The sequence below is a fragment of the Oryza glaberrima genome, chromosome 1, assembly GCF_000147395.1.
Source record: "Oryza glaberrima chromosome 1, OglaRS2, whole genome shotgun sequence".
NCBI classification, from domain to species: Eukaryota; Viridiplantae; Streptophyta; class Magnoliopsida; order Poales; family Poaceae; genus Oryza; species Oryza glaberrima.
Window position 1 is genome coordinate 10,183,671 of NC_068326.1, and position 11,350 is coordinate 10,195,020.

Here is an 11,350-nt window from a genome sequence, read left to right on the forward strand (position 1 = left end):
TTTTTAATTCTGAATTTCTATTTTTTCTTAATTGTATTTCTATATGGACTCTATACTCTACTTCTAATATTCCTTATTTTTAATTCCGAATTTCAATTATTTCCTAATTGTATTTCTATATGGACTCTATACTCTTCTTCTAATATTCTTTATTTTTAATTCCGAATTTCAGTTATTTATAAATTATATTTCTATATGAACTCTAGTCTCCTGTTCTAATATTCCTTATTTTTTTAATTCCGAATTTCAAATATTTCTAAATTGTATTTTTATATGGACTTTGTTTTTCTTTTTCTCCGATTAATATGAGAATTTCTAGGGCGTGAGAGTGAACGTGGAGGCTTTTTTTTATATTCCTTTAAGAAGTTAATAGATTGGATCTATGCCATTAAAAATATGCTGGTTTTGTAACGATGCCACTATTATTTAGGCTCCTTTTTAGATCCCACCCTAAATTTTTTTACCCTATCACATCGAATGTTTAAACATCCACATGAAGTATTAAATATAGCTAAAAAATAACTAATTACATAAATTATGGTTAATTTACGAGACGAATATTTTAAGCCTAATTGATCCATGATTAGACAATGTGGTGCTAAAGTAAACATTCGCTAATGACGGATTAATTCGGCTTAATAAATTCGTCTCGCGGTTTACTGACGGATTCTGTAATTTATTTTTTATTAGACTACCTTTAATACTTCAAATATGTATTCGTATATCCGATATGACACAGCAAAAATTTTCACCCCTAATCTAGAACACAGCGTTATTTGCTATACGGTGGCCGACTGTTTTATTGGGATATGTCAGCCAAATTTCTGTCCATTCGTTTCTCTTCAAGATTTGTGCGATCACCTGGGCTGCTGGGGAAACAACGGCGGCTCATTACCGTTTGTGCCCCTAAAGCCCGACCCAAAATATGGGGGTTCCTACCTGGCGCAGCGCTCCCACCTAATTATTTATCATATTAGTTAACACTACTTAATTAGGAAAGATTTTAAAGATTTTTTTGGAGATTTTTTAAGTAACATATTGAAAATTTTTTAAGTTAGATTTAGAAACTTTCGATTTAAGATTTAAATTTTAAAGACATTCAACTCAGATTTGAAAACTTTCAAGTTCAGGTTTGAAAATTTCGAAAACTTTCAACTTGAGATTTGAAAACTTTCAACTCAGATTCGAAAACTTTCAACTTGAGATTCGAAAACTTTCAAGTCCATATTTGAAAATTTTGAAAACTTTCAACTTGAGATTTGAAAATTTTCAACTCGAGATTTGAAAATTTTCAACTCGAGATTTAAAAACTTTCAACTCGATTTGAAAATTTTCATATCCAAATTTTAAAATTTTAAAGTTAAGATTTAAAAATTACTAGTAAACTAACCACTAGTAAAAATAGGAAACTAATCTAAACTAATTATCCTATCTGTGCGGCAGGAACAACAAACAGCGAAAAAAGAAAAAAAAAAGAAGAAAACAACGGCCTCAAAAAAAAAAAGGAGAGAAGCGCAAGCGCGCGTGCATGGGCCTTGCGGGCTGGAAATACGCGCCGGCAACGCACGCGCGCAAATTAGGATTCTCGCAAAATATGCACCCCAGCAGCCGCGTTGACGGCATGTCACTTCTTGCACTCACGCGCAACTAGGAATAAGTTCACTTTAGGTCCCTCAAAAATGTTGCCTGAGTTTGAAATTCATCCATGAACCGCACAACCGGATATAACACATCCCCTAACTTACAAAACCGTGCAAGTGAGATCCCTCAACAGTATTATTGGCCGATTCCGCCGCCGCTGTATCCGTTTCTCCTGCAATATCTAGATCCAACTCCACCACTATGCGCTTCCGTGATCACTTCCTGGACCGGGACAACCACCTCCGTGGCTTCGCAGAGCGCCCAGAGCAAGAAGAACACGACCGCCGCCTCGCTGCGGCTCTCGTCGCCATCACTGCCGCCAGCCGCCGGGTGCTGGTGCTATTTTTTAATATTTTGTCACATTGCTGTTGTCCATGAGTCCCACCATTTTTTATTATTTTCCTGTGTAACTAACATGTGGGCCCCACAATTTATTATTTTTTCGGATTAAATTGCCATGTAAGCGCCATGTCAATGACATATAAGACGAAGACTTAGTCAAAGGAGCCACATAGGTGCCACGCCACCCTAAATCAAGGATAATACTGCCAAGGGATCTCGTTTGCATTGGTTCTTTAAGTTGAGAGATGTGTGGTCCAGGGATGAATTTCGAACTCGATGACAAATTGGGACCTCAAGTGAACTTAATCCGCGCAGCTACTGTTTGAAACAGTAATCCCTATTTTACCAACTTCGTCTCCTACACTCATGCGAGAGAAGAGAGAGAAGCTGTGGTCACCGGCGGCGACACGCAGTGCTGCCGCGACGCACTCGGCAACTTCTACGGTGAGCGGATCCCCTATGCTTGGCACAGCCGCTGCGCTCGGCGGAGCCTGTGACGAAGAAGTTTCACCGTGTTTTGTTGGCAACACAGGATGGTATTTCCCGAATTCGGGGAGGTAATTGTTAGGGTTTCCACCGTCGTCCGCGATGATTCCATGGGTGACATGGAGGGCTTGGAGGCTATGATGATTCACAAGGTGAAGTATTTTTGTTTTATGTACTGCTCTCTCCATATTTTAATGTTTGAACCGTTAACTTTTCGATCAATATTTAACCATTCGTTTTATTCAATTTTTTTTTGCAAATATAAAAATATTTATATCATGCTTAAAGAACATTTGATGATGAATCAAGTCACAATAAAATAAATGATAATTACATAAATTTTTTGAATAAGACGAATGGTTAAACGTTGGACAAAAAGTCAACGACGTCATACATTAAAATATGGAGGTAGTATTATGATAGCATCACAGTTCTGCTTGTTTTTGTTTTGAGCAAGGATGATTCAAATGGTTCTGCTCAGATATATATATTTTTTGCCTAGACACCGTGGCTCAGATATGAGCAAGGATGATTTGAACGAACAAAGTGACTTGTCCATTTTTTGTTTAGCGTCCAGGGGATGTTGTCTTGGCAACAATGTCCTGGAGAGAGTTTGACATCTGATGCATCTGGATTTGTTATTTTAACTCTATATTATTTGCTTGATCCGGTTCGATCTATGTGAGTTGGGAACATCATGTAATTTACAGCCTTTTTGGTTATGCAAGATATATAGGGCCATGCGATTATTCCATTATTTTGTATCCATTTCCACTATGTACATAGCTAGCCCAACTTCTTGGGTCCATGATCCTCCATTGTAGATTGGATCTGCCATACATTATTCATTGCTCCATTGTTTATTTTTTGGATGGGATAAGGGAAGTAAGACTTTGTGCTTTGTCAGGTCTTGTCATCTGGTGTGGCATAAATCTTCTCTGGGGTGGGCATATACATTCAGCTAGAGATTAGCATGTTAGGAACTCTAACGATTTCTCCCTCAAATTAACTGGATAACAGAGTACACATACAAAAGCCCTGTTTGTTTCAGCTTAAGATTATTGTAATCTAGATTATTAAGTCAGATTGCTCTAAACTGAATTATAATAAGCCGACATAGAATAAGTTGTTAGCTGTTTGTTTCTTTGGATTATTAGTTGTTTGTTAGTTGTTAGCTGCCCAATAATCTAAAAAAGCACCTTTAGAGTGGATTACCGGATTATAGTAATCTGGCTTATAGATTGTAATAATCTATCATAATGAGCTATCTATTTGTTTCAGCTTACTCCTAATAATCCAGATTATAATAATCCTAAGCTGAATCAAATAGGGTCTTAATCCATCATGATCAAGCTGCCACCGCCTACGCCAGCGCGCATCCAGTTAATCATCGCCTTCTTCCTACTCTGTTCTTTTTATATTAGAGAAGGTACAATAGCAGGCTTAAGTCAGCTATAAACATATTTTAAGGATATAATAGAGGAGAGAGAAGAGCAACGGGCTACAGATTTATAGCCAGCTGTAGCACGGACTCCAAGACGCAATGTGTGTATTACAGGTGGGACCAAATATTAATAGTGTAGTACGTAACTATTGTATGAATTGGCTATTAAGTTGACTATAGGTGATTTGGAGCTAGTAGTTGGCTATACTATTAAACTTGCTCTTACAAGTAAGAGTTTGGAGCATCTCTCTCTCTCCAGCTGGATTGCCAGCTGTTACAAGTTAATGGGCTTCACTTGGCCCATTGGTCTCCGACATAGCGTGGGTTGGGCCGTCTCGCTCTTGGATGCCTGGGTTGTTCTTCCTGTAGCTTGTCCGGCACGATCTCTGCGCTTCTCCAGCTTGTTCTGCATCTTCAGAGTTTCTCCGCTTGATCTTGATGTCTTGTTCTGTATCTCCTTCCTTGTCTTCCTCACGAACGTCAGGCTTCTCGATCACCTTGTCTTCCTGTAGTTGCAGAGAAGGCTTGACAAGCCCCCATTCTTGGAAACCGGCTTGCCCCCCGGTGCTTGAGGAAATCTGAACTGAAGGTCCTGCATATCTTCCCATGTAGCTTCTTCAACTGCACCCTCTGTCCAGTGGGTTAGTAACTGAATAACAGAAGAATTATGTTTCTTGGACACTCTATAATCAAGAAACTGTTTAGGAACTTGAAAATGGCTGAGATCTAGGGGTAGTTCAGCTTGAACTGGCCGAGAGAAACCCCTAGAGCCCTTCAGTTGTGAAACATGAAACACTGGATGTATCTGGCTAGATTCTGCCAACTTCAGCTTATAATCAACAGCTCTAACTATTGCTATCACCTAGAATGGGATGAGTGCGGGAGGGAGGAAGGGACGAACGAAGCGTTATATATTTTTTTAATTATGTATAGATATACAAACCAATAAATTTATGGAGCTAGATATATCCAACTTTTAAAAAAATGGATCTTAAGCTGTGCCAAATAGAACTAAACGTGTGCATGTACAAAACACGTTGATATATATTGCACGGAGTAAATCGAAGAAAATTCAATCTGGCAAGGGAAACATTTTGAAGCTAATTCGAGAGTAAGGTAGGAGCTACCAGTTAATCTAAACATGACTAATCGTCCACCTCAACTGTCAGGCCCTGCATGCAACTGAATCCATCACATCCACCAAGTTCTGAATGGATGTAATTCCACCTGGCTTGTTAGTGATTGCGTGGGTAAAGCACCGAGCTCCCACCCTTTGCAGCATATTCATGCTAGCATCAAGCTCCTTCATATCCCAGTGTCCCGTCTTCCAACGATTTTGCAACCTAACACCATCATCCTTCAGTTCATTTTCAGCCATGATTATAACTTGTTAGTGCTTAAAGTGCTGCTGGGTGGGCTGCTTGACATCAATTTCATCTCCAGCCATTTCAAGGACCTCCAACTGAAAGGGTTTTCCTGAGAACCACCCTGCGTCAACACCAAACAAATTGTCCGTGACACTCGCTATGACTTATGAGATGATACCATAGCGAAGGATCTTAAAAAAATAATAAAATCAAGGGTATGACTGCTCCCCGAATTACGAAATGTGACCATATAATTGTAATGGTTAGAGTAGGTTTGGTATTTGCCTATTTTGTTGCCTTACCAAAATGTAGTAGATGGCAAAAATCCAGACATGCCCCTAGTCTCAACTCTCAACTCCTTCAGTGGAGATAGCTTTGAGCGATTCAAACATTTCAGGCCGAATATCAACCCTGTCAACTTCCATGCGCTGAGGGATGGATGGATTTGTTCTACCTACAGATATATAGGTCCGGATCAAGGCTTCATAGGCTTCAGCATCAAGGCGACCGAGATTCTTCAGGCATTCACAGAACGTCTCCATCCCATCCACATCCTTTGAATCCTCAAAGTGCTTCAGATATCTGTTCACAAGCTTTTCTGGCACCCAATCCTGCCCCTTCACCATTTTCTTTGCATCTCTCCAGATCTGCAGTGCCTCATTCATTTTAGATTTCTCCAAATAGAATTCTACGAATATGCAAAATGTTCTGTAGTTGGAATGATCCTGAGCCATGGTTGTCTGACGCATAGCCTCAGCTTTGTCTACCATGCCCTTATCAAGGTAAGCTTGGATGATAATATTTGGTATTTTCATGTCATAGTGCTCATGGCTTGATTCCCATTCCTGAAAGATTTGCTGCAGGGTGTCAAAATCATCCAACTTTTTCAGAGCTTTAAGCATCACTAGATAGCTTCTATTTGTGCATTTCTTGAATGCAGACTTTAAAGACTCCCAGATTCTCTTGACCTCGGACAAGTTGCCGGAATTGGCATAGTGGGAGAGAAGACAATGCCAAGAGAAAACGTCATGCTTGTCCAGAACTTCCTCAGCTTTCTTAAGGGTGAATTCTGCCTTGTCAAACTGCTGCAGCTTATTATAACCGTTAGCAAGTGTAGCATACAAGGACCAAGGAACTGAATTTACCTCCTGCAATTCTTTCAGGACCTTCTCAGCGGACTCTATGTCATTCATCATAATGTAGCTTTCTGTTAGCACAAAGTATGAAAACTTGTTTGGTTGTATACCACTTTCTTGCATTTTTACAACTGTAGTGGGGATTTTCTCTGGTTGATCTGTCTTCAGGTATAAGCACATCAAATTGTTGTACACCAATATATCTGAAACAATGTTCATCGCTTTCATATTTTCATAGAGTTCTAGGCCTTTCTCTGCCATCCGGTGCTCAGCATAGCAGTTAAGCAGAGTGGAATAAGTTTGCTTTGACCTGAAAATATCTGGAAGGCTCCCGAAGTACTCTTCTGCAGCATGTATACCATTCAGTTTGCTAACAAGGTCAAGCCGCAAAGCATGATGCTTGAGCTCCAAGTTCACTCCACGAGCTTCCATCCAGTCCATCAACTGTAAACATGAAAACATGGTCAGTCATCACATGGCCAACGAAAAATACCTTGCCCAGCTGCCCCCAAAAGGGAGAAAACCCAACTCGAATGTTCAATGTTTCTTATGATACAGAACCCTGAAGGAAAGAGAACAGTTCTGTAAAACAGAGTATTTGTCTTTTCTGATGATTGCAATGGTGCAAAAGACTCGAAATTACAAAAAGTAAATCACACAAATTGACATCAGTTTATATCGGACATACAATTACAAATATATAACCAAAGTGACAGGAACATCTTTATGTGGTTACCACACAAAGTTGAAATGTAATAAGCACAAAGGAGCCCACAAAGCTTTTGATAGAAAAGAACTGAGACCAAATACAGCATGCCATTCCAATTTAGGTCAACCGCTCAGTGTAGCGAATAGATATTGCCACCCACCCAACATTGCTTCACCAGTGGCAGTGTAAGCAATACCATTACTATTTGTTTGACAGTGTTACTGTACCAAATTTCTGTGATGAAAAACAATCAATTGATTGCAGGCTCTGTTTTATGGAAGACGATTATTGCTAAACTATGTAAAAGCTATTCCCTCCCTCCCAAAAATATAGCTACCTTTAGGACTTCTCAAGGAGATTATGAAAGTATATAGAATTAAATGGATGAAGGTTGTGATTGGTTGAGATAGGTGGTAGATAGAGAAATTAAATGAAATATGGTTGAGACGAAGAAGTATGTAGAGAAATTAAATGAGAGATGATTGTGATTGGTTGAAAGAAGAAAGTAGATGAAGAAATTAAATGAGAGATGGTTGTGATTGGTTGAGATGAGAAAGTGATGAAGTAGCAGCTATATTTTGGAATAAAATTTTAATGCTAAAGGTAGCTATACATTGTGACAAACAGAGCAAAATATAACAGCTTGTTATGACAGTTGTGTGCATTAAACAAGATGCGAGAGACTGCATATATTCATTAGTACAAAAGCTAGTAGAGATAAGGATGATAATGGCAAGTTTTCTTCTATTTGTAAGGAAGGTCTTATTAAAGAGCAAGAGTGATGACATGTCATATGATAAATTGAACTAGGAATCAAACATATCATTGAATTTAGTAAAATGAAGGATAATGGTAGCAACCTAAAACTAATTCAGTAACTCAAGTTAAGACTACTTTAAACTTAAGGAATGCAATGTTGCTTCAGAATTCTGAATCACATAAATGCATCCAAGGAAAGATTAAAGGGCAAAGCAAATATTATTCACATGAACTATGAGGACAGAGGATTAAGAAAATAAGCATTTAAAGCCGGATCCATTTCTACCATGGATGTAGTATGTTTTTGCTAATATGGCATATAATCCCCAGCACATACACTGAATCAGTAAACGGAAAAGGTATTATGCCCCTTCCCTGTCACATAGCTCCAATGTGGAAAAATGACCTACTAAACAATGGTGGTATCAGTCAAGGAGGGTTACGTGTGCTAGGTTTAGAAGGAAACTGCTGCATTGCTAAGGTAGTCCATTTCAGGATATAGGCATGATAACATGTCAGATTTATGAGGAAAACAACTAGTAGTACAGAGCTAATGTAACCTGATGGGGTGATACATAGAGATCAAGGACACACAGCTCCTAGGAAAACACAGGTACATGACTAACACGACTACCCCTGGTTTATCTTGCATCGTTAAACTGGATCGAACTAGCTCATTTGGGCTTAGCCAAGAGAAGCAGGGCTCCCCATTTGGTTGCACTACAGAAACAAAGGAAGCAGGCATGTGCGAGTTGGACATTCTTCATCTGCTTGCCCACTTGGGAGAGCCAGTTCAGCTCTTCTCCATCGGCAATATTTCCTCTGCCGTTAGCCCATTACTGGGTGTATTGCTGAGTAAAGGTAGTTTCTTTCCTGTACTGTCCTCACTGCACATCAAAACACACTTGAACTGCTTCAATATGGATATGGATATGGATTTTTTTTTTTTGAAAAAAGGAATTATACAAGCAAGCAAAGTTCCACATAAAAATGGAAACCTGATGGTTAACATCTTGGTCTTGGTATACATCAACCATTCTGTATTATCCATCAAATTATACAGAGGCAGTTTAGGTAGTCTGAAGATCATGAAGAAAAATCCACAGTAAAATATATTTTGATCCATATGACCAACAAAAAACAGACTAACTTTAAACAAGACAAGGACCTTCTGAGTTCTCCCCTCTTCTACAATACATTAATCAAGCGTAGGATTAAGCTTAATCCAGTATGACAGTTCTTGGAATACCAGAAGCAAATATTCAGTTCAGTCACAATCGTTAAAGAATCAACAAATATAGGTTCTCAGTTCTGGCCTGCGTTTCCCTTAACAAATTCTCGAAATAACGGGGAAAACACATTATGCTGCTAGATTACTACTAGTACATTATAGTTCCCTAAGATATTGGCAAATGCTATAATATTACAAACGGAGTTGTTAACACAAAATTACCCTAAAATACAGTGTAGATAGGACGAAACAATTGGAGTTTCAACCGGATCCAATCGACTGAAACCTTACCATTACATCCCCAATCCAAATTAAGCCAGAGTTTTCGCGGGAGGGGACTGGGGTCTGGGGGTGGGTGTGTGTGGGGGTGAGGGGGCTCACCTGGAGGGCGTGCTTGTTCTGCTTGAACTTGCGGAACCTGCGGACGCAGAAGAGGACCTGCTCCTCCGAGAGCGGGCGCCTCTCGCGGAGCCACCGGCCGAGCTCCTCCACCATTCCACCCGACGGCAGGTGCGCCGACAGCCTCGCGTAGAGCGCCCACCTCGCACCATCCAGCGGTCGCCGCTCCGGGCTCGCGTACTGGAGACCGCGCGCTTGTCTCCTCGGGGCCTGTGACTGTGAGAGGCGCCGGAGCGCCGCCGTGGCCGCCGCGCGCAGCATCGCTAGGCGCTAGGCAGTTCTTTTGGTTTTGGAGGATCTGGGATTTTTTTTTTCTCTTTTTGAGAGGGTTTGGGGTTTTAGGAGAGGAATAAGTATTCTCTCCACCCCTAAACTTATATAAAACTGTACAATTTGGGTCTCATAACATTATAGATATTTCACTGACGTGACATCTTATTAGTCAACAAAAAGTAAAAAAAAAATATGTGGAACTCACATGTAAGTGAGAAAAAATTGTAGGCTCTACATTTTTTTTTGTACGTAACTACACAGCTAGTAGTAGCTGGTTTGCTTAAACCAACTACCACTCCATCTATAAGAGGCACCATCCATCTATACTTCAAATACAATTTTCTCTTAAACTACTCATCCGATCTACGATCCGATTGCACCGTTGTGTTCGTAACAATTAAATCTTTACAACAAAATCTCACATGATTATATTTTGATGAAAAATCACAAATTACTTTTATGATATGTCTAAATTACTTTTAGATTTCACTAAGTTACTTCTTAGATATATAAAAGTAAATTCAGTAAAACCTAAGTTACATATATTATAGAAGTAACTTAGAACAAAACGAAAGTAACTTTGGCATGTCATTTGAAGTAAATTCGTTATAGAGATAAAAACATGACTCTATCTAGAAATTAAATTAATTAGCACAATATATATATATATAATTTGTTTAATGAAAAAAGGCATTAATTAAAGTTACTTTCTTTTTGTTATAAGTAAATTACTTTTAGGCTTTACTGAATTTACTTTATATGTATAAGAAGTAACTTAGTGAAATCTAAAAGTAATTTAGACATATCATAAAAGTAATTTGTGATTTTTCATCAAAATATAATCATGTGAGATCTTGTTGTAAAGATTTAATTATTACGAACACAATGGTGTAATCAGATTGTAAATCGGATGAGTAATTTAAGAGAAAAATTTATTTGAAGCATAGATGATAGGAATATTTTCCCTGCTTGCTCAATGGATTAAGTACTAGCACATGGGTGTCTCTGGTTAAGACTAATTGGAGAGGCCTCTCCAATTAGATTTACCGTTTTTTTCCTTCTCTTTTCTCTTTCTTTTATTCTCTTCTCTTCTCTTCTCTTCTTCAGCTGCTGCTGGGGCGATTCGTCCACGGCGACGACGTGCACCGAGGAGGCGGCGACCGCCTTTTTCCCCCTCTCCCGTCAGCCTCATCTCCCCCACTTCGGCCCGCCTCCTCTCCCCCCTCTCCCGCCGGCGCGGTCAGTATCCTTTCCCCCCTCTCCCGCCGGTGCGGCTGCATCTTCTCCCCCCTCTGGCCGGCATCCTACGATGTGTCCAAGCTCGCTCCCAGCAGGTGTACGGCTGTATCTTCCACCTTGTCACGTTCGCGTCCATGCCCGTCGCGTTCACGCCACCGCCGCCGGATACGGAGGCGAGGCGAGGTGCCACCAAGAACACCTCCGACGTGCGGCCGAGGATGCGGATGACGCCTTCCATCTTGCACACGTCGGGTTTATTGTCTCTCGCCATGCCATTCTCTCCGCCAAGGGCCGCCACTTCATTGTCGTCGCCAGTGCATGGGA

The 11,350-nt window shown here is 40.0% G+C and overlaps 1 protein-coding gene across 1 annotated transcript; it reads right to left on the reverse strand.

Annotated features, from left to right (window-relative positions):
* Positions 1 to 4,937: 4,937 nt before the first annotated feature.
* Positions 4,938 to 9,840, reverse strand: LOC127781058 (pentatricopeptide repeat-containing protein At4g01990, mitochondrial-like). Its single transcript, XM_052307961.1, has 3 exons — positions 9,497 to 9,840; positions 5,583 to 6,860; positions 4,938 to 5,401 (listed from the first exon to the last, which is right to left on the reverse strand). Exons 1-2 carry the CDS (start codon positions 9,773 to 9,775, stop codon positions 5,625 to 5,627), a joined length of 1,515 nt encoding a protein of 504 aa, XP_052163921.1. The 5' UTR covers positions 9,776 to 9,840; the 3' UTR covers positions 4,938 to 5,401; positions 5,583 to 5,624.
* Between the last annotated feature and the right edge of the window lie 1,510 nt (positions 9,841 to 11,350).